The 16,312-nt window shown below is 34.5% G+C and overlaps 1 protein-coding gene across 3 annotated transcripts; it reads right to left on the reverse strand.

Annotated features, from left to right (window-relative positions):
* Positions 1-3,551: 3,551 nt before the first annotated feature.
* LOC127798763 (UDP-rhamnose/UDP-galactose transporter 6-like) lies at positions 3,552-11,706 on the reverse strand. Of its 3 annotated transcripts, none has more exons than XM_052332360.1 (6): positions 11,572-11,706; positions 7,189-7,364; positions 5,487-5,671; positions 5,190-5,390; positions 4,818-4,979; positions 3,552-4,176 (listed from the first exon to the last, which is right to left on the reverse strand). In XM_052332360.1, the coding sequence occupies exons 2-6, from the start codon at positions 7,322-7,324 to the stop codon at positions 3,844-3,846; spliced, it is 1,017 nt and encodes a 338-aa protein (XP_052188320.1). In that variant the 5' UTR covers positions 7,325-7,364; positions 11,572-11,706; the 3' UTR covers positions 3,552-3,843. The 3 variants fall into 3 exon arrangements, with proteins under 3 accessions (XP_052188320.1, XP_052188319.1, XP_052188321.1); XM_052332359.1 differs by lacking the exon at positions 11,572-11,706 and adding an exon at positions 11,170-11,561; XM_052332361.1 differs by lacking the exon at positions 11,572-11,706 and adding an exon at positions 11,170-11,561 and having other exon boundaries at positions 7,189-7,386.
* Between the last annotated feature and the right edge of the window lie 4,606 nt (positions 11,707-16,312).

The following is a 16,312-nucleotide window of genomic DNA, read 5'->3' on the forward strand; positions in this document are numbered from 1 at the left end:
TAAATATCATATATATATATAATTATTAGTTGTGGGACCCAAGAAGAAGTGTGTTGAAATTGAGCCAAGTGTCCCCACTCCCGTCCCTCCCTCATCCATTCCTGAGCAATAATGTCATGGAAATGGCACTGGCACTGAAAATATACAGAAACAAATAGCCACCGAAAATTTAGAAAAAATATATATAATATATATATATATTTAATTGAATTCAAATGGGACCCACCATCTGCTATCTGACACGTGCACCTGTCCAGCGTGGTGGTGGTGACGATGGGGCAAGCTCACCTTGGACCCGGTGTACTAAATCCAATCACTTTTGACCCCCACCCCCTACCCCTTCACTTTGCACCATCATAAATGCCAGTAACTCAAAACTCTTAGTCTCTGATTATATTTACCAATCTTCTTATTTACACATATTCAAGTTTTTTATTATTTTATCTAAATTAATTAGAGTTTTAAAATGAATCGCCACCTATAATATAATCCTACTTTCTTCAAATTCTTAGCAATCTCGAGGTATGGTGTCTTAGTGAATCTTTTAACATTTAAATTAGTCATTATTATATTTAAAAATATTACAGTCATAATAATAATAATATTATAGATGAATCATAAATGTTATTTTAGGATATAAAGAAGAGGAGGAGGGGGCATATGAAATATGAATGGGGGGGGGGGGGGGGGTTTGTTTTGTATGAAAGTGGGGAGTGGGGGGGTGGGTGGGCATGTCGAATTGAAATTGTGAAAGGAGCGTGTTGCTATTCACCAACACGCGCATGTTAGTAGGATTGGTATTTGGTCATCTCACCAAAAGGGTAAGAAGGAAAAATAATGACTTGAAAACAACACCACACGTGCACAAACACTCCCCTCCCTTTCAATTATTGCCCTCTCTCTCTCTACTTATCTCTCTCTCTCTCTATATATATATATATATGCGTTTCATAATTCATTCAATCATATATATATATATATATACATACACAGAGAGAGAGAGAGAGAGAGAGAGAGTGAAGTCTGATGGGGTCCATGAAAGCGAGAAGTAGTTAAAAACATTTGATGGACCCAGTACTTAAAAAGAACTTTCTAGTGGAGATTAGGGAGATTTATTTATTTTTTGTACATGGGTTTATAGAATCATTAATCTTTTAATCATAAAGTAACATGATAATAATCATAAGCAAAATTTTGTACAGGATAATGTGATCTGCTAATGATTATTTAATTATTAATTATGAGTCAATTATACTATGTTTGGACAATGCTTTTGCTTTTTTGCTTTTTGCTTTTGTTTTCTACAAATAAATTGGGAAAATCATCAACCTTTTTGTTTTTCTTTTAAAGAAAAAAAAAATTACATGGAATAGAATGAGATGATGGATGATGAATGGGGGGGAGAGAAGATTAGGTAATAATTAAACTTGTGATTGGGTTGGTGTTTTGGGGAAAGGGTGGGGTGGGGTTAGCCTTCCTTTTTGGTCTGAAAGATGGGGTTTGGAAGTAAGTTGAAAGTCGAAGAAAAGAAGGATTATGAAAATCAGTGGAAAGAGAGAGATCTAAGCTAAGCTGAGCTGAGATGAGATGAGAGGATTATTAGCCACTGACCCTACTCCCAAATTATTGCTGTTATTATTATTATTACTACTACTACTACTACTACTACTACTACGAGTCTTCTCTTCATATATGAGAGAGAGAGAGAGAGAGATGGGCCTACATTTGAGTTGTAAGAGAAATGCAATTCCAGGGGGCCAAGCCGAGCTCTGTTCACAATTAAATGAGTCTCACCAAAAGCCCAGCCTGTCCACAGCTAGTTAGAGATGAGCACTCCACTCACTCACTCACTCACTCACTCAATTCACTCACAAAGAGAGAGAGAGAGAGAGAGAGAGGTGAACATATACACACACATATATATATCAAACATCAAGCTCTTATCAACTTATAATTATTTGATTTCTACTACTGTACATTGAAAAGATAACAAATGTTTGGTTAATTAGGAACTTAAGTTTTAAATGATGGATTAAGAAGAGCAAACTGGATTCAGGAATTGGAACTGGAATTACGAGGGCCCAAATCCCACATTTCTCGTCACACATCTCCGCTTAATCAACCGCCCCCATCCTCCTCAAACCTGTCTCACAAAGGTGTGGGATAATAATAATTCAATTAAAATAGAAATAACACCATATTACCCTCCTCATAATGATTTTTATTATTATTATTATTGATACCTAACTGCTCCCACGCAATATTGTCATAATCCTGGTTCCAAAAGCAGCCTAAAAGCTTATTACAAAATTGTTTTAATTGAATTATTAAACTATGTGCCATTAGTCTCTTTTTAAGAACACAAAATGGCTTCCATAGTTGACTGACCACAAATATAAAATAAAATACAAATATAATTATTATACATTACATGGAACTAATCAACAATAGATCTATAGTTTTGCAAACTTGAAAATCAGTCAGTCACCATAAATAAATCCTGCCAAAAAATACACACAAAATTAGGAAAGTTTGGGTTCAAGACCCCTAGTTTCTTTACGAGGACAACTCTCTCTCTCTCTCTCTCTCTCTCTGTATACACACACAAAGAGAGAGAGAGAGAGAGAGAGAGAGAGACAGTTACAAAAATGTTCAAAGACATTTTAGGGACACGAGGAAATAGATCAGAGAACAATCTTATTATGATTATTATTATTAACACTTATCTTCATAGATACGTAGATATCTGTTGGTTTATAATTTTTGTGACGCTGGCAAAATGGGCTTAATAGAACCAAGGAAGAAAGAGTGAAGCAGCAAGGAAAAAAGATGAACCCATGACTGAAGCAACAAGTATGTAGGTGTAACGAATCAACATCATTAATGAATCAAATTGAAATCGCCCAGGACCAGGAAAAGTGGGATGGGCCTATTTCTGGGATCAAAAGAGCCAGTGCATTAGAACCAAACCCATCAATCAATGCGATGATAGCTTCCACACCCTTCATTGTCTGATAAGCTTTGCATAGGAGCAGGGCCAATTCTGATTATTAAAGGCTATCAAGGCATCATAATATCATATATTCAAACACATGAATAAATATCCCCTTGTGGGGAATATGCCCCCCCCCCCCCCCATAAACCCATAGCAGAAGAAGAGGGCCCTGAAGCACGTGTGCAGCATCAGGTTTCAGTATCAAGCACTTTCACTGACTTATCAAATCTATCAGCTTCACTTCCCCCTTCCCCCCGGTTTTTCCAGATCCTACATGTTATGGGACTAGTGTTTCACTGACATATCCAAAGTTTTTTTTTTTTTTACAACTTCTAATCTGGTAGACTTTCTGGGTTCTATCATTTTGAAATAAACCGCACATATTTCGTATATAAATTCTGCGAGAACAAATGACCAGTACCAGAGGCTGATAAGATTACTCCAGAACATATAAATTTGGTTGTATCTTCCATTGCTTAATTGCTATCATCAGAGCTCGACATATAACTAATTTATCAATCCAATAACGGCAAGTATATCCACCCGAAAGGAAAAATGATAAAGTGGGGATTCATTAACAGCGTGAAATAAATTATTACAAAAGTTTTTTTTCTGTAAATAAATTATTACAAAAGTTGAACATGAAACCGGAAAGTTTCATGTCTACAATGTTTATTCCTCGAATAAATTTAAAGATCAAGCTATGAACTACCATTAGGTAAGACAAAAAAATTATACTGTAAATTTACCATGAAGATAATGACAAGAGAGGGATGAATCTGACCTTTTCCCATGTAAAGGGGAGTCCTCAAATCAGCTCCCAGGAGAGTGGGATTATGAGTGAGTAACTAGGCCTCGCCAACATCATTCTCAGAGGAGTTCAACAATCCGTTTTGTTTTTCAGGTCTGCTGTTTTGCGGAGAAAGGATCTGTCGCTCTTTCCCTCCAGGCTTAGAGGAGGCATTGCCATACCAAATCATTCCAAGTATTGCAATTATCATGCCTAGGATAACCTGTAGATTAAGACCTTCTTTCCCGAAGAAAATGAATCCTAAAATCAGGACAAGGACGGTCTTCATATGGCCTAGCACTTGGAAGGACACGGCTGTGAATCTGCCAATGCAGATGAATTGGCTAAGATTGGTCCCTATTGCGATGATGCATGATAGGACTACGAAAAACTGCATAGGACAGAAATCAGAAAATTAACTTCAGTAAACAGTCAAGCAGCATGCAGAGAAGCACGTATGATTTCTCTTCGTGCATCTCCTGTGGTATGAAGCATCACGAAAATGAACTTGAGATGAAAAAACTCAAAAAGTATGTGAGGACTCTAAGGTTATAGAGGCCTAGGAAGAATCCAATTAGCATTTAATAAGACAATTGGACACGATTTGAAGTGTCTTCATTTGTGCTAGGAAGTCCCAACTTGGGCGAGGAAGTTCCAGCCAGTGTCATCATATGACCTGTGTCTGGCACGGAGAAGGTGCCTTTCTAGGAATTGTCTGTGCTCCTTGGCTATCAGCTTGCACTTTATATCACACCTCAAACAGTGATGCAAGTTTTAAAACAGAGATCTAATTATGGATGCAGGCATGACTACAAGTCTATCAAGTAGTGGAACATGACAAATTTCGTCCATTTAATATGAAGGCTCCATGATTTTGCATAGTGAGAAAGAAAAGGTACTGAAATGGATCACTATGCGTTGCAATGCATGAGGTGGTGCTTATAAAGGCTCAAATGTTTCCATGATGCGCATAAGTTGATACAGTTAGTGTTTTTATGTAAACTTGAGTTTGTACAATCCTGAAATACATACCATGGATGCTAAAGTATAGTGGTAGGCATCAACCCTTTTATTTGTCAACCAATAGTCCACAAACGGCCCTGATACCAGCAAAGACGCAGCTTGTACTGGTGCAGTATGCCCTAACAGGTTGAAAGATCCAAGTGAATACTTCTTTTGAAGGGAATGAACGTACTGCATTCAAGTAGAGTAATGAAACAACTGAATCAGATGCACCAATCAATAAATGGGATAATAATTCATAATTTCACAAACGGATATAAAAGAGACGTGAAAATTCTTATTAGGTGCATAAAAGATCTCCATAATCAAATTATACATGATGAAGCAGCTTAACAATGCTTATGATGGACTACACAGTCTACACACAGAAAAATGACTTACATACTGCTGAAGAGAAGTGCTCCAAACTGCCACAAATGCAGCAATAAAACCCTTGGCATTGACACTGACATCAGAAACGGTACAGACAGCAACACCGAGGAGAACCAACACTATGCTAAGTTTGGTGTCCCTTGAGTATCGCACCTTGTCCAAGACAACTTCCAGAAAACAAGACACAGGGATCATACTCAGCTTTGCAATCTGAAAGATACATCAAAAAGCAAACAACAAAACTGTTAGCCTCAACATTCTGTGACAGCAAAAGGACTTCAAGTCCAGCAGTCCATTGTATCTAACCTGATAGAATCCCACAGAATTCCACATCAAACTCACGTTCATTCCAACAATAGAAAAGTTTGCAAATGTAACAAATTTCAGAAGGTCAGATACAGGTAGATGGGAAGCCTGGATATACCCCAGCCATCTAAGTACCAGAGTCATCAAAGTGGTTGTGGCAAAATGCAGACCAGTTAATGTTGTAGCTGCAGAATAAAACAAAAAATAAATACTAAGTTGCAATAGTGTAGAGTAATAGAAGCTACAAAACCATTCAGATTCAAAAAAGAAAAAGGAATCAATGTTGTATTCAACAGTGAAAACAGAAGATTGAAAATATAACATAAACAAGTTAGATTGAAAATATAACATTAACAAAACATCAATCATCTCCATTGTGTTAGACAAGCTACAAATTCAGTCTTCGGATAGGAACACTAGTCTGGCATGGTATTTTTCCTTTACTATTGTTGACGGTAAAAATAATAACACAACACCACGACACCTTAAACCCACTAGGTGGAATTGGCTATATGGATTCTACCTCACCAATCATCTCTATTCATGATCATACCATCTTTAAGACTATTATAAATCTCATATCATACATAAAAGTTTTCAAAGCATGGAAATGCATGGGGGAAAGAGGTACTTTGTGGCCAACGTAACTATTCGATCTGATCATTGAATCAAAGATAATGCTCGACGAATGGAGAAGGAGCACTCTAATACTTATTTATAAGAATAAAGGAGATATTCAAAAGCAACAAAAATTACAAAGAAATCAAGCTAATGAGCCACACTATGAAATTTTGAAGAAAAGTGATTGAGCAAAGGTTAAGAAGACAAACCAAGGTCCCTGAGAACCAATTTGGTTACATGTTTCATAGGTCAAAAATGGAAACTATCCATCTATGATGGTGCTTTATGGAAAGATATAGAGATAAACAAAAGAATGGTTTTTATAAATTTAGAAAAGCTTAAGAGAAAGTCCCTAGAAAAGCCTTATAAAGGGTCTTAGAGAAGAAAGGAGTTCAAATTGCTCATGTATAGGCTAAGAGACGGCTCATGGAGCATAAACATGTGTTAGAACAAGTGGAGGAGATCTTTGGCTTTTTCACATCTTACCACAACATGCCCCCCTCACTTGTGGCCAAGCTTCAGTGCATAATTGGTCTAAACACATGCAACATTTTAAGTGTTAGGTTAGCAATGAAGTTTGAACTTAAGACTTTTGCCTATTCTAATACCATATTAAATTATTAACCACCTTTCATCAAAAAGGTTAAGTCATTGGATAGAGAGTTAATTTTATCTTTTATATTATTATTTTTACTCTGAACAAGATCATATAGCATGAAAAATCTAAGCATTTATTATTTCTTTCTCTAAAGCCATGACCTCCATGCATCTCTCTATACCATTCATTTCTTCGCCCATATGGCCATTCAAGTCACCTAAGTCCTCCCAAAAGTGTCTTTATCTCTCACCGTAGTAGTTTAAACTTTTAGATGAGTGGGTGATCAATAATTTAACACTTACCAATATTTGATTACAAAAAAAGGCTTTTAAAAAGCATAATTTTTTTTTTTAAATTGGTGTAAATGACTAATTGTACTATTGCATGGCAAAATTAGCACAAAAAATAACATGTCGCACATGTAGAGAATGGGAGAGAGATTAATCAAAAAACATCCAGAAAGTTTGGTTTTAGGAAACTCACCAAAGCTAAAACCATAAGTAGCCATTAAGGCCTTATTGACAATAATAATCCCAACAGAAGTAACAATGTTGAAAATCCAAGCTCCTGCATCAAGAACTGCTTTCTTGTCTGCTTTGCTGGTTGGAGACATTGTCATCTATTTTTCCAGTTTATACTTTGAATCTTTACTGTGCAGACTTCACCAAAGGAAATGATGTGCTTCAGTGTCAAAAGCAAAAGTTTTATCTTCTTAAGAAAATAAATTTTCTTGAGACAATTATTATTAGCAGTTAGCACAAAAGAAATATTCATTTATTTTCAGGGGAAAAAGGAGGGCAAATTAATAAAACTTCATCTGCAGATAAAAACTGATTTGGAGCCAGACTTCCAGAGACTATTATTCAGCTAAGCAAATTGAAAGTAATATGACCATACTTGCATAAACAATATAGACATAGAAACGTCAAACAAAACAGGATGCACTTAGTTCATTTACTTCACTTATATTGTACTAATTGAACTGATCACGTCATGCCAAACATCTATATTGAAGCTTTCTTCTAGTAGATGTCCCGAACTGCTAAATAAAGGTAATCTCAGTGATTCCAGTTTCTAAAGGTAATAAATAAGCCTGCCTTTGTTGGTGTAAATGACTAACCACATTTCCTAATTGAATGCTACTATTCAAATATCTAAAAAATCATTAAGCAATTAGTCGTCATCCTCCTCTCTTGCATTCCTTGCCTCTCAACTAATTTCATTACTTATTATGTACAAGTGCCCACTTGTTCCAAAAGCTTAATTTGTTAGGAAAGGGACTCGAGACTTTATACCCAATCACATGCAACTTGCAAATCAATATGGATGCATCAATACAAAAAACAAGAATGCACAACAAATGAAAAAGGGGAGAAGCACACATGACAAGACTTGAATCAGACCTCATGGAAATAGAGCTTTGATGCCATGTGAAAACACGGTTGGGAGAAGAATGCTTGTATATTCTGTGTGATGAAAAATGTACAAAGGCAATCTATTTATAGAAGAAGGTAGCAGCAATAAAGGTAGGTATAAGGAGCACAAACAGGTATAAGGTAGGTATATCCAAAAATTGATTACAATACATATTCCTTAACTGACACATATTCCAAACTGATCAAACGTTGGAAGGTTTATCCAATTATGCCTTTAAAAGTTTAATGGCTAGCACCATCTTTTCACCTTCAATTATGACTTAAAACCACACACATAATAATCCAACTGGCCAAAAAGTGAGTATCCCATGATTAGAAGCACTTATCCTCCTCCACAAACTAATTGGCTCCTAAAATTTCTGTAACTCCACTAGCAGTGCCAGTTATAAAGACAAGCCTGGACTGTTTCCCAAGTGTTACTCTCACTTAATTCAAAGATCCAACCAAAACTCAAGTTGTGCAAGAAATAATTTAAGGTTGTGAGGAATAAATATAGGAAATAATTAATATTTATTGCACAACAGCCTTTGGATCTACAAAGGGATGCAAAAAGATTTGAGTAGAATTAAATATGTACGGCATTTTTATGATCTAAGCAGATTGCACAGATAAAATGGGCCAGGGGAGAGGAAAGTGAGGAGAAGATAAAAAGGAAAAGAACAAGAATCCATTGATGACTGCAAAAAGATGAAAAGAAAAAGAAAAATGTTTAATTGTAATGTTTAAATTATAGTACTTCATTTAATTCATAATGTAAATCAACGAAAAATAATCGTGCCTAAAAGAACTCAAGGTACATTTTTATATCAGGAATGGACCCAACATTTGGAAATTGATGTCTTTAGTTGAGTAGTGTACCATTTCCACACTAAAATTATTCCTGCTAGTGTTTAAGAACCATAGCCGGAAACGTCCATGGTAGAGTTCATAAAACTTTTAACTGAAGAAATTGAAATCCGTGACCTAGGGAGCAATTCAAGTGGTAATTATTATAAATGAAATCCAAGATGATATCTCCATTTCTTCTCAAAACAAATCCAGCAAAGCACGCTGAATTGTACTAATTTATTAAAATGATTGTAGTGAGGATGGAAATTAATTTCTAGCCTTTCCAATTGCATCACTCAGTCCAGCAAACTATGTTCAAATACAGATTCAATGTTATAAAGATGAAGGCAATCAACTGGGAGACATCCCTAAGTATCTCTAGCTGCTCCAAGATTCCAACTTGGTTCACTATGCATTAACCAGTCACATGTCTTTATGCAACAAAAAACTTATCAGTTTGCAAATATCCAAACAAACTTACGAAGAATAAAAAATTTGTATTCTATTTATAGCTTCATATGTAGCACAAGAAGAAAATAAAGACCAATTTAGAAAGGATTAATGATCATCCCAACTCAGATAAAGAAATTCTTTTGCCATTGATTTTGATTTCATGACCTCATTTGATGTTTTGAGATGGAAAACAAATGTTATGATAAAAAACCCCAACCACCACCTCCTAAAAAAGAAAAAAATACAAAAAAAAAAAGAAAGGAAAAGAAGCATATGAGCAAATGGGGAGATGAAATGGTGATGACTTATTAGAAGGACATAGAATTCTATTGCTTGAATAGGCACAGTAATTACAAGAAGAGAAGCCAGCCAGGTGGATGTTATACTCCTGTTGCATCACTACATATTTCCCATAGTTTTAACAAGCATATGGTTAGCTTATTTTGGTAGCTAGTACATTATCTAATAGCTTTTTTTTTTTCATTTTGATAATTTGTAAAATAATTGAAGGTACAAACTGAAGGTAAAAAGTTGAAAAATATTGAAAATCTTGGTCGAAAAAGAATGAAAAAAAAAAAAAACAGCAATAGCTAATTAAATAAGCTTACTTACAAGCCGATCACAAGTAATGCTGTCAGTTCAAAGTTAAAAAAGATAGAATTTTCAGCCAAGAATTTTCTACAAGAAGTTCGATCTATTTTTACTTCAACCACGTACGTTGAAGTAAACAATCCTACAACAAACTAAAACAGGAAATTCCACCAGATACCTTTATCCATGCTCATCAAGTCCAAGTTATACTTACAAGAATAATATCTTTCATTCCAAATCAAAACTCAAGAAAAAATGTACCGTCCTAAACAGATCCATTACTCTGAATAACTTCCAATAGAACCACCCATTCAAATCCAAAAATTGAGTAACAAAAGAGGAAAAAAAAAAAAAAAAAGATCTAAAAAGCAATAAATTAAACTCCTATTGCATCAATCCAAAGTTTCTTAGATATTTCAGCGCTACTCTGCCAAGAATTATCTGCAATAAATGTGGTGCATTTTATAACTTGACCACAGACACACCGAATTCAACAATCCTACAAAATCAAGTTGCTAAACAGAAAGTTTCAGTGAAAACCAATGAACAAAGCTCATGAAAATCCAATCCCGATAATTCAGGGAAAGGTCCAGCAAACTTCTACTACTCCCAAGCAGATCAACCTCCAACAGACTCACTCAAACAACCACAAATTTCATTAAAAAATCAGCCCAAGAAAGAAAAAACAATTTATGATCATGAAAATAAGAGTACAGCTTAAAGACATTTTGCATCATTTAAAATTTTCGTGTAAATTTCAGCCTCGACTGCAAAGAATTTTATGCAATAAAAAATATTATCAATTTATTGATACTCAGAAAACAGACACTCTAAAGTCAACAACCTGTGCAAGTCAAATCTTCAAAAACTCAAAGAAAATTCAAGCAAAAATTCTGTCGCTCCCTCGCGGATCAGATACTCAGAACAACTTCCAACCAAATCACTCACTCAAAAAAATTAAAAAAAAAAAGAATAAAATCATTAAAAAGGCTAAATATCTGATCTGACTAAAAAAAAAAAGGATAACTCCTAATGCATCAGTTCAAGTTTTCTAGGAATCGAGTGAGTCACTGTCCTATCGCAAGCCACATAGTTAGCCTATCCATCCCGAACCGTACGTTCAACATGACCAAACTCAAGTTTAAACACAGATTACCTCTGGCTATTAATCAGCGGGAGGAGCAACGATGATCAGCAAATTAAAGACGACGGCAAGGATTCAAATAGCGATGAATTAAAAAATTAGAAGCTCGCGATGCTAAAAGGAGAGCAGTGTCCCGCCGGCCGCCGCGCTGCGAATGTCCAGTCCACGGCAGAGAAGGCTGAACTGAATACAAATATATATACATATATATACACACACACACGTAGAGAGGGAGAGGGAGAGAGAGAGGGGATGACGTAGGCGCGGAACGTGAGGATAGCTTCCTTCTCGCCATTAAAGATTGACGTAGACTGAAAGGATGGCGAGAAGCGCGCGTTTATTCTCAGATTTGTGCCATTCCCCCTCCCTGAGTCTGACAACTAAGATACATACATACATACGCATCTATCTTACCTTAATTTGGCCTTTTGTTCGTCCTGTTCAGGCAGCGGTCTTACGGGGCAAGGGTGGGTGCGCCCAATTTCATCTAGAAGCAAACGCCTCTTTTTTCTTCCTTCCACTCCCGGCACAAGCTTTTAAAATTTGGGATATGAGGCCGTGCCGTACGCACGTACCTACCTGTACTTTGTTACCGAATTTGCCACCCTGGCCCAGTAGTATTTACTATTCGTGCCATTTTTAAGGTAGCTCACGTGAAGGGGATGATGCATTAGCCATTAGGTAGGAGTGGGAGAGAGGAGTCATTTTCCGAGGCGTCGAATCGAAGTGATGTGTAATATGGAAAGGCGGCCAAATATCCATTCATTAGTAGCTAGAATGGAATTAGAATAGGAGAGGGAATCCTGGCCGATTGATTGTTGATTGATTGATGGATGGATAGATAAAAAGACAGATACGCCCTCTCCCTAATCATTAGTAATTAATAATAATAATAATAATAATGAATATATTGAGTGCCCACCTGCCCCCGAATGCAATGCGATCACCGCATCCCATTAAAAATAAAATATATTTTATTTTATTATATTAGTTTATGATAAATATATTTTATTTTAAATTATTTAATAAAATTATTTAAATCTTAAAAATAAAATTAAAATACAATAGCTTATATATGTTTCCTAAAAATAAAATCTATTTATTATCTTTTAACTATTACCCCTTAACTTATTAATATTATTTATAGACCACTCATCTACTTGTTAATGCTTTTAGGTGTCGGATTTACGTCAATCTCCACTCCACCCCCTCTCTCACCCTCTCCTCCATTCCTTTTCATTATGCCCGGCCCGACCCGACCCTAAAACCCACTTATATCAATATTAAAATATCAAAAAAGGGCCATTTTTCAGTTTCATTGAATCAGACTGTTCAACCATTTCACTTTTAGGCTTCTTTTTTTTTCATATTTTTATCAGCATACGTGTCTGTTTATATAAATAAATATTAAATTCTGATATTATAAAGGCATCTCAATAAAAATTTTATAAAATACCCTTTTTTATATTTTATTTAAAAAATAAAATATTAATTGCATTAATAAAATTTGAATTTATAAACTCTAAATGATAATTGATTTTAGCAACAACTTTACTCATTTATTACTAATATTTATTAATGAAAGTATAATAAATACATTTTATTTTAAAATAAAATACATTTATTATACGCCGACTTTTTGTCAATAGATCTATTCCACCCTAACCATTATTTAAAAACATGTGATATATTTGGGATGGCCCCATTGCTCGGTCTCATAATTTTTTCTTGAGAAATAAATTTAAGTATAATTCACAGTAATTGTATAAAGAGTGAATTCGAATCTGAAAATTCAGATCGTCCATCACTCCTTGCTGGCTACTGGGGCAACCCCAAGAGACAACATGTGATATATTTCATAATTAATAATACTAACCATTGCTCTAAATTATGAATTATAATAATAAATAGTTTGATAAAAATCTTAAAATATTTCTTAGTGTTATGTTGATCATTTCATGATTTCATTTTCAAGGGCTACCAAATAAATTTAACAAATATAATGAAAAGTATTTTTTTTTAAATATTTCAAAAATTCTATTTGCAGCAACATGGTTTGCTCTTTAGAGTCATTTTCTACTAAAATTTAATAGGATGAAAATAACCTAAAAATAAAACTCATTTTTACCCTTTTAAATATGAAACCATATTATATCACTCTTTTTTCTTGCATTTTATAAATAAAAAAAATTCGATGTTTCTTTAACTTTAGGAAGGTAAAATTTTCTAACTCTAGAGTTTAGAAAATTTGTTCTTCCTAACGCTTGAATTCTAGAATTCTGAGAGGTTTTTTTTTGTTTTTTTTTTTTTTTTCAAACTCTAGGCTTTGGGAGAATTGCATTCTCCCGAAAACTACTTGAAATTGTAATTCGGCTGATGGCTTCAATTGAGTGGAAATCAGGAAAGAAAAAAATTGAGAGCCTTGAGGAAGCATTATACAATATTATATTATGAAGTGGAAGACAAAGGGCTGGGAAGATTGATTTGTGGGAAAGGTACTGCCTGCCTAATTGATATAATATATTATATTAATTTATTAAAAAAATCAGCTGCCAGACGCGATGAAATAAAAAGGAAGATGATAAACAAAAGGAGAAAGCATTTCTCCCCAACTTTGGGTCGGGAGAATTGCATTTCCTCGAATTTAAGGGTTCGAAAATAATGCTTTCTCCTCAACTTTAGAATTTGGGAGAAAATAAAATTTTCAAACTCTAAAGTTCAAACGTTAGGAAGAACAAATTTTAGAATTCGAAAGTTTTGCTTTCTTTCAAACTTTAAAATTAGGAAAGCATTGAATTTTTTTTATTTATAAAATGCGGGAAGATAGATTGATATAATGTGATTACATACTTACAAGAGTAAAAATGAGTTTTCTTTTTAGGTTATTTTTTATTAAATAAAAAATAGCTCTGAAGAACAAAATATGTTGCTACAAATAGAAATTTTCAAATATTTTTCATATCTCATATTTTTTCAATCCATATATTTGTTAATAAACATTATCTAATAACAATGATTAACATTATTATTGTTATACGTTATTCCCGCATCACCCTTTTATGGGCCAGACTCAGTCTAATGGGCCGGCCTAATCACCCAGAGCATAGAAAATCCCGGCAACCTCGTCAAAAGAAATCCATACACCACCAAAACCCAAAGTCCGTAAAGCAAGCATCTTGCGAGCTCCTAGTAAAACCCCCTAACGAGCTCTCAAGGATCGACTAACGGGCTTACTATAAAACCCTCAGTTCGCTGGACCTCCTAGGTCGCTGACCTAAAATCGTCAGCTCGCATAAGTGGTAAAGTTGCTGAAAAGTCAAAGGTATGGACTATTCACTTTATCTGCAACAGCCCATGCCTCTCGTAATGAAGATCTCACTCACGATTTTGTGTAGACGATAAGGGTTGTTTGTCCCCTATTATGTAATCATTGTATTTCTATATGTTATCTAAATTGTAAAAACCCCTCAGTATAAATAAGAATCATAGATATCATAAGGGGCGAGGACAGAGAGAATAATCAGACACCACCATTCTGAAGGAATAATCAGAGTGCGGTCGTGGAATATGTATCATTTTATCCGAACCATGTAAAAAATTCTGGTGTCGATTCACGTCCGAGATCTTTGTTTTCTTTTCCTTGGCACTTTGAACTTACTCACCACAACCCAAGACGAATCGGGGTCGGCTGAAATTGAACGTCGACAATTATATATATATATATTATTGTTAGATTAAAAAATTAAGTATATGATAAGTATAAATCTGGACGAATCATATTTAGGGTTCAACTGGACTAATGAACTTTTCAAAGGGTTGTGGTGCACTTCGGTCGGCCCACTCCTTCTACCTTGGCAATGGTTTATCTAGTCACTGTCTAGGAGACGTCATACATGAACTTGTGAGATTAATTGGACTAAAGATTCGAATACTCATGTTATATATAAAAAAATAAAAATAAAATTGAAAGAAATGTTTTTCATCAAAATGTCAAAAAAATATGACATATGCATGAAAAAAAGAAAAGTTTGCAAATGTCCATCTCTCCCTCCCTCCCTCCCTCCTCGTAGATTCTTTGAACAAAGGGCAGTGAGAAATCATTATGGGAATGGAAAATTTTTTATTTGTTGGGAGTGGGGGTGGGAGTGGGATCACTACCAAAATTCAACAGCTTTATCTACCGATGCTTGGCAGTGGATTATTTTATTTTATTTTGTAATAAAATACATTCTCTAGATTCTAACCAAATAATAAATAATGATTTAAAAAAATAATTTTTATGTAAAATATTTTATTCCTATTAATATGATACCCAAGAATATTATGTCATTGTATTAATTTCTGAGTTTTATATTTAAAAAATCAATTTTATTCCTATCATTGGAGTGTTATGTGAGTCATTCCTCATGAAATTCTATTAAATTATCCACCCAAAAACCATTTGATTTATATAAGTTGTTGGTTCAAAAATTGGTTCTTAGGCCCTCAACTGTAGAACCATCTAAATACTTTAAGCCCAAAACCACCAAGCAGTCATTACAAAACTAAATGGTTCTAGTTGTCCATGGGCTCCATTTACATCTCAAATCATCATAAAAGGCTTCAAAACATGAAAATGCAATAGGGTTCCATTTACATTTACCATGGACTAAAATCTAACTCTCAAATAGGGTCATTTTTAAATTTGTCAACGAATCATAACTCTCAGACACTCATTATATATTGTAGAATAGGCCAACGCTCATCTTTAGTAATCATGCGTTAAAGATTAAAATAAATATCACATGATATAATAACTTATTAGTTATCACCATCAGATAAGTCATGTCATACCATCTGTTTTAGATAACCTAATTATAAAGTTCGTAAAAACTAAATCTTATGAATACTTAATAGTTAACAAATGTAGTAACATTATTATTTCTTTTTTTTTTCCTACCAAGTTGTCTTGTAAATATATATAATAGCAAAATCTTGACATATTTCTCAACCTATCACCATCATGTGTGTCTTAAGTGAATAGTGTTTTTTCTCAATAAAAATGGTATGGCTTCCATTGGCAAGGTAACTCAAAATCTCTACACAACACCCTAAGCTACTTACTTCACAAGGTGTTGCTAACCTAAGTTAGGTTACCTTTACTTGTTCTGCAGGC

Source organism: Diospyros lotus, chromosome 4, assembly GCF_014633365.1.
Source record: "Diospyros lotus cultivar Yz01 chromosome 4, ASM1463336v1, whole genome shotgun sequence".
NCBI classification, from domain to species: domain Eukaryota; kingdom Viridiplantae; phylum Streptophyta; class Magnoliopsida; order Ericales; family Ebenaceae; genus Diospyros; species Diospyros lotus.

What these genes read in the sequence shown, in the direction of transcription:
- LOC127798763 (XM_052332360.1), bottom strand. Translation starts at nt 7,324, where the DNA reads ATGACAATGTCTCCAACCAGCAAAGCAGACAAGAAAGCAGTTCTTGAT. An exon ending in TACTTATGGTTTTAGCTTTG is followed by an intron (nt 5,672 to 7,188) that starts GTGAGTTTCCTA and finishes TTTATTCTGCAG; the next exon opens with CTACAACATTAACTGGTCTG. An exon ending in GCACTTCTCTTCAGCAGTAT is followed by an intron (nt 4,980 to 5,189) that starts GTAAGTCATTTT and finishes ACTTGAATGCAG; the next exon opens with TACGTTCATTCCCTTCAAAA.